This window comes from Camelus dromedarius, chromosome 7, assembly GCF_036321535.1.
Source record: "Camelus dromedarius isolate mCamDro1 chromosome 7, mCamDro1.pat, whole genome shotgun sequence".
Classification (NCBI taxonomy): domain Eukaryota; kingdom Metazoa; phylum Chordata; class Mammalia; order Artiodactyla; family Camelidae; genus Camelus; species Camelus dromedarius.
The window spans coordinates 4,336,422-4,352,981 of record NC_087442.1 but is presented as its reverse complement, the minus strand read 5'-3'; the positions used below and the strand labels follow the sequence as shown (position 1 = coordinate 4,352,981).

Sequence of the window (16,560 nt, the reverse complement as noted above, 5' to 3'; positions counted from 1 at the left end):
TGTGGGGGTTTTTTTTTAATAAAGAGCAAATACATACTTGATTTTTGGGAAAGGCTGGCATAGAAAGATTAAAGAGGAAGGTGAGAAAAAGGGATGAGAAAGCAGAAACTATGAAAGAAAACCTCATCAGGGGTTTAAAAAGAAATGCAAAGTAGAGATAAAAATTTTAGCTTATTTATGTGACTCTTAGAATCTAACTACTTTGCTACAAACGAGATTGTCATCATCAGCTGATGGATAAAGGATTACAGCAAACTTAAAGGGAGTGAACCTTACCCCAGGTAACACAACTGCCCCAATTCCACTTTTCAATTTTGATCTGCCTCTGCCACCTCGTCCTGACAGTCCCGCACCACGAGGTCGCCGCTTTCCTGGGAATCCTGACCCACGGCCCTATACAACACATATGGAAAAGTCAGCAGTCTGCAAAAGCCCAGAAGAATTTTAAATCCAAATGTTAGGTAAACCATTTTATTAAATGTTACACAAATACTTGCTTCCCTCGTTTATTCTGATCGGATGATAAAGAGAACAAGCTTATTATTTGCATCTTTTGATATGTATTCTGTGACTACATAAAATCAGACTTGGGTCTGTCATTGTGAATGCCCTGCATCTTTCCATTTCCTAATCTTACATCTTAAGTGGCTAGAGCAGCCACAACCTCAGCCAGGTTTTCATTTTCACGTACAACAAATTGTACTGTATACAGAGCAGGTATAAGGAAGGACTTTCTTGCTAATGGGTTTCTCATAATTATATTAATAGCTAACAAGTCCTGAGTACTTACTATGTGCTGCTCTAAGCCCTCGTTACTCTCAAAAAAATCTCATCAAGTCAGGACTATTTTATTATCCCCATTTTAGAGACAAGTATACTGACGAATAAAAAGGTTAAGTAATTTGCCCAAAGTCCTGCAGCTGGCAAGTCTGGTCCCAGGGTCCATGTCCTTTACTACTATTCTGTACCAGAACCATATTCTGTACCACTACACTGCATGAAAGCTTATTTTTGCTAGTGTATAAGAGTATTTTTCCTCTGTCATTGAAACTGTCAATTTCCTTTACTATTCAATAGCTGACCATATGAAGTGAACATGTATACCTCATTCTACCACAGTATTTAGAGGACACTTATTTTAAAGACTATAGGAAAGCTGATAAAGTAAATGGCTTGTTTTAAATCATCTAGATAAATTATTTCCATTTCAAGTCATTTTTATCTGGATTTTTACCCAATACAAGAAAAAATTCTTAGGGAAAACATGTTAAATTCCCTGACATTTTAACAAATAAGTACTAAGGTTATATGTTGTTTTCCTATTTATTCTCAGACTTACGCATTACTACCTTAAAAACCTGGCATTATGTGTATTTAAGATTACTAAAATGCTCGGGAAAATCTTTTCTGATATTTTCCCTAACAAGTTAAATAATATGTCACATTTTCAACTAATGTCACTTATCGCAGTTTGAAATACTGAACTCGTCACCTATTTACGTGGTAGAGTGGTTTCCAAGTAGTAATTTATGGTCCTATTGTGAGCATAAAAAAGACATACATGAACACAAAGGATTGGAAGGTCTTTTCTTTCCCTTCAGTTTTAGTAAACACAGCCAACTTCCAGCTTTCCGACTGCCTCTCCTTGTCCTCTTAAGCTGCTCTCTCCTTCAGCTCTTGAGCTTCTTTGAACAAGGGACAGGGTAGGGTCGAATTGGATAGTTTCGTTGGTTTTTGATTGGAATAAAAGATTTCTTTAAGGCAGTGATTAAGTCAGGACTAAAGCAATCCCGATTTGTTTTTCCTCAACATCCAATGAGAGAGATAAGAATAAGTGAAAATTGGTGGTATCTGCTTTAAAATGGTTAAACAAGTCATAGTTTTCTTTTCATTTTAAGAATCAACAGAATGCAGTAATCCAGTCATAAAGGACAGTCAATTGTGCTTACACATATTCAAAAAAATCATCTAAGTTATAAGTAATAAGTAGTTCATTTCTTTTTTTTAAGATTCCACATATAAGAAATAGCATATGGCATTTTTTCCTTCTCTTTCTGGCTTACCGTTGTTTTACTCTTAAAACAAATATTAATATTTTCAACACCTTGTATGACATCAAGCTGAAAAAGTTGTTTTACTCTTAAAACAAATATTAATATTTTCAACACCTTGTATGACGTCAGCTGAAAAAGTTCTTCCAATGGTGATATAAAAAAAGTGGAATCTAGAATTCTTTTGAAATTCTTGATTAGTCTAAATTTAAAACCCTTATTCCAGAATTATTCATATACAGAAGATGAAGAAAAACTATTTCCTCTAGTCAGTAAAATATTTTAACTTTTTAGATGATTAACACCTTTTCAAATTAATTTTTTACCTTTCAAACTGCATCACACTACTTAACTTACTTCAAGGACTGGCAGTGTCATCCACCAATGACATGAAACAGAAACCCTATAATTTTTAGGCTATTAATACAGACAACAAAATCTGCTACAATTTTGGCATTTCTTCTCCATTAGTACATAATAGATTAATGTAGTTTTTCTTCTGTTCTTTTCTAAGCAACAAAATTTCATGATACCACAAACGAACAAGTCCTTAATTACTTTATAGCCTATGTGACAAGGATTTCCCTCATAAAAATACTGCTAATTACAACATAAGAGGAAGCAATCATTTTAAAAGGTTAAAAATTTCCACTTAAAATCAGTCATGTAAAGTGGCAATTTAATCTCCACCTAGTACAGGTTTTTAAATACAAGCATGTTGCTTTTTCATATTAAAATTTTTGGATTAAAAAAAGTGGCTTTGGATCAACTATATATCTAGAAAAGAAAGGTTTATTAACTTCTACTCCGACAAAACCAACCAGAAAGAAATGATATATGAATGTAAATGCAATTTTATTTACCACTTTGATGCTCCAAATGGCACTGCCAGGAAGCTGCCTGGGTTTAAAAATTTCCCGACCTTCTGAAATGTCTGGGGACCAGGAAAGTGGGCTCACTGTATTATGTGTACTCCAAGCCCCCTAGGATATGGCAGGTGAGAAAATAGATGTATAAAACTCAGCAACATAAAAAGTCAAAGCCAGCAACTAAGGAATTTTAGAACAGCAAAACCAAATGCAGACGTACGGAAATTTAGGACAAATTGCTTCAAGGTAGGGAAAATAAGCTTATCACTTAAAGATTTCATACATAAACGTTTGCAGCTACAATTTAATTTACATTGAATATTTTACTCTGGTTAAAGTATCAGTACAATGAAACTTAGTAAATATTAAAGTTTATATGACATAAACTGCAATTATGGTGCCAAAACATAAATAAACGTCAATCAAACTTTAAGAATTAACACTGTAAGAAGCTATTTGGGGATTATTCTCTCCTAACAACTATCATTCTAATGTAACTTAAAGAATGTTATGTATATTTCTTGCTATAAAGAACCAAATCAGAAGGACAGAAATGCAGTCAGGAATATGAGCAATAGACATAGTCACTTTAAAATTTGGATAGTTTGTAACATTAAGATGCAAATACCATTATAATCCTAGCACTTAATTATTGTTCCTTCAGTGACCATTAGTTGTGAGGTTTGTTTTTTTGTTTTTATTTAGGAGACTATTACACTTAGATTACACCCAAGGGACTAATTTGAAAAGTGGAAAAATGTTTAAGCAAATTGTCCTAAATTTGCAAATTAAAATGCCTGAAGTATCTGATTATATATACAAAAAATGGTATTTTATTAAAGTAGTTAAAACTAAGACATTTTGCTTCCAAAAAACCACATTCAGCAATAACCTGAACTAATCTGATGAAGATGCTTAGCAGTATAAAGAAAAAAGCTTACCCCACATAGATAACATTTTAAAGAAAAACACAAAACAAATGTCCAACAATGAAGAACCAATTTGGAATCAGATAATTCAACAATGCATGCTATAAATTTTACCAATTAAATGATCAAAACTAAAGACAAGAAACACAGTACTTACCAGGTTTCTAGAATATTTTCACACTAACAAGTAGTAGCCTATTAATCACATAAAAATACCACCGGAATTTAAATAATCAACCAGAAGTAAGAACTTGACTATCCTTTGGGGAGGAGCCAGTTAATGAACTAACAGTATTCTGAGAAAGATCTCACAGAGAGACTAGTTTCACATGTAACTAACCTACCCTGGAGCTCAGCTCATAGCGATGCTGATTTCTGAGCTGAACTGAACGACCTCACTCGCCCACCGTCACATCATCTTGCATCTACATCTACACCCGTGCTGCCAGAAGCAACTTCTCTGTTGTCATTTCACTCAAACTCTCAACATCTACACCCAGTTCTGTCGGGCTCTGTGCCGCACATCAGTGAACATTTCTCTGCCCTCCCTCGCTGACCTTTCTCAGCCTCCCATGCAAGTTCTCCCCTGGCCCCTCCAGCCTCTATAAAGACCTCAGTGCTTCCAGGGTGAAACCTGGACAGCTCTCCTCTGTGTAGTCTGATGCTGAATGCACTTTGGATGATGTTGTCTCTCAAATTCACATTTCTAGTTCTAACATGTTCCGAGAGCTCCGAGTTACTATGAATCTCAATTTCCTTCTTAATGTTTACATTTTGACACACAAAACCTCTCAGGTTTACTACATCTAAAATCTCCCCTCAACAAGTTCCACTTCATAGCCTTTCCCATCTTTAGAGGTGGATTCCGGTCCCTGGGCCAGAAAACTGGGAGCCTAGGGCCCTGTTCTCCCTCCTCACCCCCCGCTGCCCCTCCAGTCCTCTCCCCTCTGCTCCTTCAGTCCTAACCGTCAGTAGGGTCGGCACATTTTACCTTCCAGCTTTGTCTCTGACCATTCCACAGCTGACCCCAGCTGTCCACTGCCCTTCACGCCTCACCTGCACCTCCAGCCTCTCTCCACAGGCAGCCAGAGGGACTTCAAACAAATTTAAATCTGACCAAACAAGACACTACAACCCTGTCCTAAACCCTTGGCAAGTGATCCACAGAACAATAAAATCAGATCTTTCCCACTGTTCCTCCAACCTCATCTTGTGGCATCTCTCACTGCCCGTATGCCCTCACTACCTGACTCCCTTCCCGCACTAAGCTCCTAATGGGGACCTACTGACTCAGAACTGCACCAACTTTCCAATGGCCGGTGCCTTCTAATTCTTCAGCTGTGGCCTTAAGTACTTCCTTATCAGAGAGGCCTTTTCCTAGCACACCAAGGGAACTATCATCTTCCTCACCACACCTTTCATACCATTATTGATCATAATTTGGCATCAGATGTTTTATTGTTTATAATTAGTGGTAGAGTGTGGGAGCAAGAGATATCTAAATTTAGTTCTCTCAATATTTCCACTCAATATTTTTCCCCTAAGGATACTGGCTAGTGTATATCTTAAATTCCTTTTGGTAGATCATTTAATGTTATCAGTAGACAGTTCTTAAAACATACCACAAGAAGTCATATGCTAAAATAATGTTACATTATTCATCATAATTGAAAAGATAGCTTTAATGCCAAAATTTATCTCATTTCAAAAAGCATTCACACTTCTCACAGCATGGATGAAGGAAATGAAGGGTTCTATAGATTAAGAATGTTTAGATGCCATTTCAGGGATAATTACAGATCCATTCAACTGCTATGAAAAATTTGTATATTAAAAGCTTAGGTGATTACAAATTTTAATAAGTATGTTATCATAAGGCACTGGGAAGACAGAGGACGTGCAATTTTATAGGAACTGAAGAAAATTATGATAACACTTAGATACCTTGACAAAGAAATTACCTAATATAGTGTTTAGACCTTAAAACTAAAATACTGCTATAACCGTCAACTTCAGTTATAAATTACCCTTCAGATCTCAGCTTTGATCATAAAGAACTTAGACCATTCAGAAGAGGTCAGCTCCCCCCATCTGCTGCAACATGCTTTACACTGTTGTTACACTTGGTTTTACTTTAACTACACTTCATCTGTTGCCACTGGAGAACAAGATCTATGAGAAGAGACTGCTTTTTGTTTACTACGCTGTGTTAAACATTCCGTTCAGCACTTACTGAACTATCTTTTTTCTACTGAGCATTTCTGCACGCATGTATACATAAATGCATCAATAAACACTGTACTGATATGAAATATACATTCTGCCAACTGTAGCCTAGAATTCCTTACTTATTAAAAAAAAAAATAACCGATCTATCCAATGCACTGTTACTCTTAAACTACCTACAAACTGAATTAAAAGCAAAAGGGTTAGAACAGGTAACCATCAGGAGAATTTAAGTGACAAAGGGAGCTAAACTTAACAACTTGCTCTCAAATCCCAAAGAAACTTAAAAACTACTACTTGGAAGAGACTGAATGAGATTCCAACAACAATCACTGAACCCCCAAACTGTGTAAAGTTGGTATTAACCTTTCTGCTTTGAGGCCAGCTTCTCAGGTAAACTTACTGACCTAGTAAACTACACGGACTGTGGGAATAAGGACATGGGAACAATAGTGGTTATGGGCGACTCTGGCTGTCAAATATGATCGATGTCATGATTAGAACCCAAGAGTGTCCTAACCTACTGAATCAGTCTGAAGAGGGGCCAGAGAAGGTCCGGCGTCTCCTGCACAGCTTAACACCTCCAAGTCCCGAGTCAACCTCGAGTCCACCCTGTCCCAATATACTGTGCAAAACCAAGACTGCTATTAAAGGCTGAGCCTGACTGAGACAAAGCGCAAACGGTGAAGAGAGCGCAAAAAGGAGGACAACTAGTAAAAGAAACAGAAAACGTTAAGCATTTATAATTTGTCTTTGTTACGTTCACTCATGTACATCACAGTTACAGCAGCAAACAATTCATTTCTGTGACTTACAGAATTAATTTCACATAAGTAAGTTATAAATAAATGAGTTCAACACCAAACAGAACAAGAAATTTAGCCCTGATAGTGACTTGAGAAGATACAGAATATCTTACAGGGAAAGTACAGAAATAGCTGTTGCCAGCTTCCACCTTCAGTAATTTAAGAATGTGAATTTGGCTGGTGCTAGCAATGGTTTTGGTAATGGCTTAAAAAAATGTAACAGGCACAAGAAAACTAAGAGGGATGTCTAATATTTCTAATCGTTATGTGCTGTAGCTTGACACCCCAAAGGACTAGACATTTTTTAGTTTGAAAACTATACTTTGCCGATTGTTTAGAGCAGCGCTTCTTGGACTTCCCCCTGCACGGGGGATTTTCTTACAATGGACCTTCTCACGCCAGGTAAGGTGGGGGCCTAGGAGTCAGCCTAGCAAACTCCCAGGTGGTACTGATAATCCTGGTCTGTGGGTCACACTCCAAGTAGGGATGGTTCTGGTCACTCCTCCTAGAAAACATGCCTAAGTATGTAAGCCTGCGTTTTTCCTCTCACCTTTTCTACTTTCCCAGTCCCCTGTGGTTTCCTCTACTGCAGCCCGCATCACACACAGCATAATTAACAGGCAGTTCAGTTCTTAAATCTGTGCAACCACTATGCGGCCTTGAACCCGAAAGCCTACTACTACATGCTGTATGTACTGAGGCCAGTGTTTGGCTCAGTCAGGCCTGTGGTTATTTTCACTGGCACATTTCTTTAGAAACAGTTTTTAGTCAGTCTATTTGGTTTCAGGACCACCACTCCAGAGCTACATTTAACACGTGTATACTATATCCTCCTCAAGTCTGCATTTACACCAAATACTTGCATTATTCTGCAATGCAAGAAAGAAAGCAAGGCAGCACTACTGTCTGCTATGTGTCAGGTGCTTTATGTGTGTGATTGCTAATTTAAAAAAAAATCTGAGAGAGTCTTCCAGATGAGTCAAGAGTTTTACAAGGCAACTTGCTTGGTGTCACACAGACAGTAATAAAGAATACAGCTTTGCAGCCAAACAACTGCACTATGGAAATGTTCACGCTGAATTTATACTGACCAATCTTTTTCAGTGTCAATTAACTATACTACAAATATATGTAAACAATACAAAATACTTCTTAAAAGTCACTTTTTTTTTTTAAAGGCAGCATAGTATTTAGACCAGAAGGTATGTGGAAAAATCACTGCCAACCTCTACTCCACATTTTACTCATAAAGAACAGAGAATATTATTCACTGATGAAACCTTTGATAGGTTCTAAAAGTATCAAGATGTGTAGGTTTTAACTCACAGGTATCTGAGAACAGAAAAATAGAACTACTAGGGTAATTTCCTTTAATGAATATGACTGTGTATACATTATATAAAGCAATATTTCAAAATTCAAACTTATTTTACTTAAAAAGCTGGTTATGAAATAAGTTTTCAAGAACTGAATCTCTCCTTATTTGGACAATATGATTTTTAGACCTGACTTCTTTTTTTAAAAGCAAAAACAAAACAAAATCCCCAAAACATCAATAGTACATCTTACTAAAAGATTTATGTCTACAAACCAGACATGGTGTCTACCATTGAAAGAGGCGGGAGGGGAGGGGAGGGGAGGGGAGGGAATTGCTTACTTGTAATTGTCAACAAAACTACAGTCCTCTACAGCTCATCACTGGAGGCCTGTTTTTCTCTCACAGGAACAGATTATGAAATTGATATGTTAATTCAAAACACTCACTTAAAGTGCTGCTGTAGTACACATGCATGTCATAAAATTCCAGGGTTCTTAATTAGCTACTTAAATTGATGAAAAATAAGAAATCCAGTTCACAATGTAATGGGAAAGTGTTATGATCTAATGAAGTACTATTTTTGGAAATCTACTATACTGAAGAAATTTCACCTTCTCTGCAAGAATCTCTCAGACATGTCTTAGAACTTATGGAAATGCCTAAGCTTTTCACATATATGACGTTAACAAAAAAATGGTGGAAAGGTAAAATTAAGAAAATTTCTTGGAATTTGAGAGTTTAAAAATTAGGTTAAGAGTACTTATTTTCTAAGAAAACATATGTCACAGATTCAGTGGAAACTTTCAATACTCTCCACAAAGCAATTAGTACAGGAGTGCCTGAATTAAATCAGTCCTGTGATTTCATTAAATATTTTCCCATAAAGTGAGATGATACCAAAAGGGTAAAGAGAGGATGAGCGGTCTTGTTCTACCCAATCCATACTCATCACAAAAACAGCCCGTGTAACAAGCAGCTCTGAATCACCAAGGGAAGGCTGTTTCCTATACAATTAAAACCAAACTAACTGGGAGGTAAAACAAGCCGTTTATGGGATTACCAGCAGAAAGTGAAGTAGTGATGAGACAGTGGTGGTGAAATACAAATTGGAATACTACCAGAATTGGAAGACAACATAGCAGAAGCAATAATAAACATCAGGGCATGGCTCATATAAAATGGGACGAACCTGGAAGAGAAAAATACACACACATACACACTCTCACACAAATACACATACACACGCCCACACTATTCTGCAACATAAGTCAACAGAAAAACAATCATAATGGTTTCTCAATTGGAACAGAAGTCTCTAAATAAGGAGAGATACCAGTAAAATTTAACAGGAATATTTATGATGCAACATCCTTAAAGAATGTAAATATCAGAACCAAAATTAAATGTGAGATTCAAATTTCCATTGCTAAAGTCTTTTCAGAGCCCAAACTACATAATTAGTATATGCTATTCAAAAAGAGAAAAAGGAAAACAACTAAAGAGGAAGAGAACTAGATTGAAAAGAAGAATCTCTTGGTAAAACAGAAAGTATCAAGTAAAATACTTAGACAAAGGCAACATACTGTGTTTGAGTTTAGTGCGCATGCCTTTGCCACAGAAAAATAGTTAAATCCCACGTGGCAACCATTTTGCCTTTGGTGTAAAACTAACTACAGACTAATTTTCACATTAAAATTTTTCAATTGATCTTACAATTAGATGATCAAGATCAAGATACTACTATTCTTATAAAAAGTCAAAATTTAATCACTGAAAGCAATTTAAATCATGAGACTTAAAACTCCCCAAATGATTACTGTAACTAAACTTCTGCACTGTTTAGTATCCTGCAATTTTATAAGAACTTCAGAAAGTAGGAATTTTGTAGAACACATAATTCTTAGCTACAGTATCTTCAATTCTGCCTTGTAGTTTCACGCCAATCTCACAAGAACTGGAACCCACCCTTACAGTGCAGAGTCCACACACCTGAAAACAGTCATGGGAAGAGCTCCCTTTACTTCCTGGAGATCAACAATTCCAAGATTTCTTTTCATGAAACCATTGAAATAAATCCCAACTTAAAACAAAAAAATCCCATAAAAGTTAGCAATTAACAAAAAAATCAAAATGAGAAATTTCCCAGTGTGAAAAACTTCTTTAGTAAAATCTGATGCTTAAGTAGTTAAAAATATGCACAATGAATGATAACAAAAAAATATACAAGAGGGGAAAACTAAATGTTATTTACACTATACTCAAAACTTTACTGTTTTTCAAAGCTCTATTGTTACTGTGGCATAGAACCAAAATTTTTTCCAAGTGTTTTCTATTAGAAACTATAATGAAATAGGTTGATTTGCGTGTCCCGACTAAGCTAAAATTCCAATAAGACCACTTCCAGTTTAATAAATTAGTCTACATTAAGAGTATTTTTTAATGGCCAAAACACATAAGTCAACATAAGTTCTCCCTGAAGATAGAACAAACTGACTTCTAAAACAAAGCCACACACACACCTTCCTATTTTACACAACTGCTGCAACATCTTTTCTGTCAACATCATTAAAATCACCATACCTGTTTGGACCGAGGTCTACCAGGAGAAAATTTTCTTTTGGTAATAGCTGGTTTACCCATGCCAATTTTTGGAGTGACTGAGATGTAAGTTGTTGGCATGATGTTTCCAACAGAAGCACTGAGAGCTGAAGTGTAACTATGCAGCATGTCGTGGGAAGGCAAGTCTGAAGAAAGGGGTGGGGAGGAAGACACATTTGCTTTGCTTATGTCCGCTGCTGATGAAAATGATGACTCTGTCTCAGACGGTAATTTTATAGATTTGTCTTCTTGGCATAAACCATCTTTCACAGAACTTTCAGATGCAGGAGTCATTTCAAAGTCCATAAATGCATTAGAAGGTTCAGAATTTTCTTTCTGTTCCATTTCTTCTTGTACCCTCTCTGTAGCCAGCGGTTCCTTAGAACAGAAAGAAGTACTTTCCCGACACGGGGACACTAAGGTTTCTGGTGGAACAGTGACAGGTTCAACGATTACTGTTGGAGGCCTTGATTCTTCTGTGGAAGCCTCTACCTTAGGGTGAGCTAACAACTGTAGCTCCTCCCGCTGCACAGTCACCTGGGAAACAAGGACTTCAACGGTCTCTGTCACTTCCATTTTGTTTTCATTTTGATCTTCACTACAAATATGCATTACTTTAGAAGACATTTCCATTTTTTCACTACCGATTTCATGAGAAATCTGATTTTCCAATTCAGGATTCATTTTATCTTGGGACGATTCTATAAAATTTGGAATATTTCTTATGTTAATGTACATATGAATTTTAAAATTTCTAACTATGAGTAGACATAAAACACCAATGTCTTATATGCCTGTAGCTCTCCTTCTTAAAAAGTGGGAGGGGGGAACTTCCAAAACATACTTTTGGTTAAAACTATGACTTAAATCAGAAGGTATTCATCAAGAGAAGCAATTACTAAACTAGTGAAGGCCAAAATACACCAGGGTTTATGGATTACAATCAGTCACAGATCAGACAAGAAAACCTACAGAAACACTGCCTTAATAGGATCCCCAAAGCTTAAGGTAATTTCTGGTAAGAATAATAAAATAGAATTAATTTCTAATATAACTATTCTACATACATGATGTTTTACAGTTTGAGAACTTAACAAAACGATTTAAAATTTTATAGATGAAGTTATACTCACTTTACAGCTACGAAAATGAGGTTTAGTTATATTATATGATATGTCCAGTAAGCAGACACACCAGCTGCAAAAAGCTTCTGCAGACTCAAATGAGTAATGACAACAGAAAGAAAAGATTTACTTTGCTTAGCTGTCCTACTAACATAGTCAATACATTTTTTGGATGGAATTCTTGTTCTTCCTCATCATCTATAACCAAAAAAACTAATCTTAGCAAATCAATAAACATAGTAAGACATTAGAAGTCCCATTAGTCGCTGACGAGTGAATTTTAAATCAGAGTACTAGTGTCTTAAACCTTTAACCCAATGCTACTTAAGAGTAAGGTCGGACATTGTAAATCGGCTACACTTCAATAACAAATTAAGAATTAAGAGTGGAAGGGTAGAGCTCGGTGGTAGCGTGTGTGCCTAGCATGCACAAGGTCCTGGGTTCAACCCCCGGTACCCCCTATATAAATAAATACATACATACATACCTAACTACCCCCCCCACCAAAATAAATAAATAAATAAATAAGGAGTAAGGTTAGCAGTCCAATGGACTTGAACCCTAAGTGGCTTTATAAAGTAAGACCACTGAAGATGAAAAAAACACTCATTTCAAATGCTATCAAGGTAATTTCTAAGGTACATTAATAAAGATATTAATTTCCTTATTTACTATTTACCACAGTGACTGAAGTTTATCTAAGTTCTGATACTCAAATGAAATCTCACTTCTTATTTTCTGCTTTACTGAAAGAGTTGAAAAGGAAAAAAAAAAAATCAAACAGAAGATGTAATCATACTAAATATCTTTAAACACAAAAATGCCTCAAAAATACTTAGTATTTTGAAAGTGATAAAAAAAATAGATTTTTAAAACAGAAAATTAAATATACACAAATGGAGTGAACATTTATTTATGGGTTAAACGACCACAAGTACCATCATTCAAGTGACTCAAATAAAACAATCTCAATGCAATGCTGTATGAAGCCTACACTACATGCCGACAGGAGACTGACTACCTCACACCTCGCTGGCAAACAGGACCATGTACAACACAGACACAGAACATGACATATCCTTTCTTCTGGGCTAGGCAGGAGGGGCATGATAAAAACAGAAACACGTTCTATTTCTGCTCTAGAAATCCACTGCTGATTGTTTTTCAAGAAAAGGATCACTTCACCTAGAGATTTCACTACTGTAATGTGCATGTAGCAACAATAAACAATTCTTTGGTAGAACTAATTAATTAATTTTTTGGTGTTGGGGGGTGGTAAATTAGGTGGGTTTTGGTTTTCCCCCTTTAATGGAGGTACTGGGGATTAAACCCAGGACCTTGTGCATGCTAAGCATGTGCTCTGGTAGAATTAATTTTAAAAGTTAACAGACAATGACTGGACTCTACACAGCAACTGGAGAGGCATTCTGTTCTAAGTCAACACACTTAGACGATACGACCACGCCACTTACCGGAAACGAGAGGAGCGTGCGTGTTGAGGCTCTCTGGGGCGTCTCCCTTCTGCTGCTCTCCAGTATGGACGGGAACTGCCGTGAAGAACATGTTTATGCAATCTCTAGCAAGGAGGCAAAATTTCTCTAACCCTGCTTTCTCATCAATGATTTGAGTAAGATATTTATCCTACTACCAAATGCCAATTTCCATTGTAAGCATAAGGCATCCTATTACTATCTATTTGTAAGCAGAGTATGAAGATGAAATTAGGAATGTATGGTAAGATTTTCTATTATAGTTTTCTTATTTTTCTTTACTTGACATCTTTATGAAGTATACTTTTTAATGAGATTTGTTAACCTCAAAAAATCTCCAGGTTTCTATGTATATACTCAATCTATGTAACATACAGTCTCACCCACAATCTCACAGACTTTCAGGTGAGATCAAGATTAAATATAATAAGTAGTTTTTCCCCAGTGCGGTCTCTCATTAATTCCAGATCCTCAAGTACAATAATTCCTACTATCAATATTGCAAAAAGCTTAATTGAAGTATCATTGAAATAACTGAAATAATCCTCAATAGGGCTGCGGAGACAATCTAAGACAATGAATTTTTCATTATCTCAGCATGAAACATCTCACAATCACCAACAGCTCTAGTTAGTAATTACAAGTATGACTAAAGAAAGAAAGAAATTGCTTTTTAATGAAAATCACTTGATCCCTAAACAAAGTATATATTTATGATTAAGTCTAGATTATAGCTGAACTATAAATAAATATATATATATACCCTTTCCCCTATTAATTTCTGCCTAAGGTTGTTTTACTTTAAAAGGCTCCTCTCCAAATAATTTCCTAAGTGACTATGTCTTGGCTAATTTTTATTTAGGGTACTAACATTTTAGCAGACGTTCACATATTCACTGTTTATATACATTTTATTCAGAGAATAGACTATATCCATTATCAAAAACATTCTTACCCTCTGGAACAATTCCAGGTATGGACTCCTGACCATTGACCTCTTTATCAACTGCTTGCTCCAGAAATACCATGTGGTCTTCAGAGCCTTCAACTTCCATTTCATTGTTATAATCTTAACAGAAAATTATTTATCCTTTAGCTTAGAATGAGTCTTTCTGTTTTTTGTTAAGTCAACAGTTATTATTTTGTTCCAGTGAGGTTAATAATCACTAGAAATGCCACTAGTAATTGTCCAGATTTTCATACTTTGAACCAAATCTATATTAATAATTTTTAAAATATGGAAAATATAATGAATTAAGAGGTAACTGGCATTTTATTATTTTAAAAGGATATTCCACAACTGTATACCTTAGCATACTGGAAACAAAACATTAGTAACCAAGATGTCTACTTAAACCCCTTGCAGATGAAAAAATAGGACTTTTATAGAAATGGCCATTCTTATTGATGAAAATGAAAGCAATCTGATCAGTAGTTCTGTTCCGTTTACCATCTAAGAATCTTGCTATTAACTTATAACCAAAGGTATACTAATAAAAATATCTGAACAGAAATGTGGGCTCAAGACATGAGAATTAACATTTAAAAGGACATAATAAAACTAAAATTTATTTGGAGTAAAATAGCCCAGAATATGAAGCGAGCCTACCACTAAGGAACTTCCACTGTTGGCTCAAAAAATACAACTGGAGGAAAGTACACCAGTCCTAGAATTCAAATGTTAGGACAACAGTTGTAAAGAAGCTAGATTATATGTCAGTCATCAGATTCAGAGATGACCAAGATCACATGTACAGAAGTTAAAAATAAGATGCAATCTGATACATGGGATTCCCTCATTATTACTAAAGTAATATACTGGTGACTGGCTGACACAGTATCATAAAAAACCGAAATTCTCAGGTTTACCTGCAGCGAGTTCAGCCATCTCCACCTCATCACCAGGCTCCAGCTCAGCTAAGTGTTTACAATACAGACAGATGTACTCTTCTTTGAGCTGAGAATCCAGTTCATGATCTGTTGGTTTGTCACATTCTAAGTGAACCCATCTGCCATGATAAATATATTTAAATAAAATTTTCTAATTTAAAGTCAAATTAATATCTTGGGAAGAGAGAGATAATTGTTGAAAAACTGGATGTAGGAAGGGGTAAGGATGGCAGAAGAGAGGTTACAGGGGTTAGCAATTGAAGGTTCTAGAAAAGGAGCTGTCATTTTTGGGTTTTGGATTAAAGGTGTTGACTTTTTTTAAAATAACATGTTCAACCTATTTCCTCTTTATTTTTCCCTCTTAATGCTTGTTTCTGGTCTTATTTTTTGTCCACTCACTTATGCCTTTAAGACTCCTAAAAACATAATTTAATTCCATCTCTAACAGTACTGTGTATTAAAAGGATTACTGGAATGACAAAAGCTTGGATCTTGAAGATACATGGTAGAGCAGATGATCACGTGAACAGAAGAACTGACAGACATTTAAATGGAATAACTGTTATCGTCTTACCTTTTGCACATATTACAATGAAGCATGTCTTTCTGCAATTCTGGGTGGTAGCACTTCCCACAGAAAGGACATAAGTTATCCTGCTGTTGGTAACAACTGTCACATACCAGGCAATTGTGGTGCCACTGAGAACTAGATCGTGTGCCACACTCTACACATATTCTGCAATTCTAAACACCAGGAAAAATGAAAACAAAAACAGTTTGTTATGCATTTGTACTGCAGTTCTGGTGTGAACTTTTTTTTAAAAATCAATGAAACATTTGTAGATTAAACATTAAGCTTTAATTTTCATGCAGTAATTTAGGGTATGTGTTTTTGAAAAAGCAGTTTGTTTTCAACATCTAATGAGACATCACTCAATTTACCCTAAAACCTCCAGAAAAGTGTAAATAGTGGGTAGAGACATCCAAGAAAACATAAATAGGAAGGAAAGAAAATCAAGAACATAGCAATCCAAACTTCAGAAAAGAAACATATTCCAGAATCAGGAAGTAGCTTGTGTTGAATAAGTCTACACAACTCCCTACCGTGAAAGCAAAATGGTCCTGCTACATATTCCATTTGTTTATGGGCAGCTTAGGAACTAAAAACAAGAATTCACACTAAGGAAACATCATGACCCACTCCCAATGATTTGGTGTCTGAAATTGTGAAAATAATCACTGTAAATCGAAGTCCAATT

General features: G+C 35.8%; 1 protein-coding gene across 19 annotated transcripts in view; it reads right to left on the bottom strand.

The window, feature by feature from the left end:
- KMT2C (lysine methyltransferase 2C) overlaps positions 1-16,560 on the bottom strand; it is a 237,278-nt gene that overhangs the window by 79,331 nt on the left and 141,387 nt on the right. For 18 of the 19 annotated variants that reach the window (XR_004137992.2, XM_064487184.1, XM_064487185.1 and 15 more), the window contains 7 exons: positions 15,876-16,045; positions 15,281-15,420; positions 14,367-14,480; positions 13,394-13,468; positions 10,780-11,498; positions 2,915-3,034; positions 277-393 (listed from right to left, as the gene is read on the bottom strand). Coding sequence is in view for 18 of the 19 variants with exons in the window: in XM_064487184.1 (XP_064343254.1) it covers positions 277-393; positions 2,915-3,034; positions 10,780-11,498; positions 13,394-13,468; positions 14,367-14,480; positions 15,281-15,420; positions 15,876-16,045 (1,455 nt within the window). In the remaining variant the exon portion in view is untranslated. The remainder of the gene's footprint in view (positions 1-276; positions 394-2,914; positions 3,035-10,779; positions 11,499-13,393; positions 13,469-14,366; positions 14,481-15,280; positions 15,421-15,875; positions 16,046-16,560) is intronic. The other variant, XM_031455747.2, reaches the window with a different exon arrangement.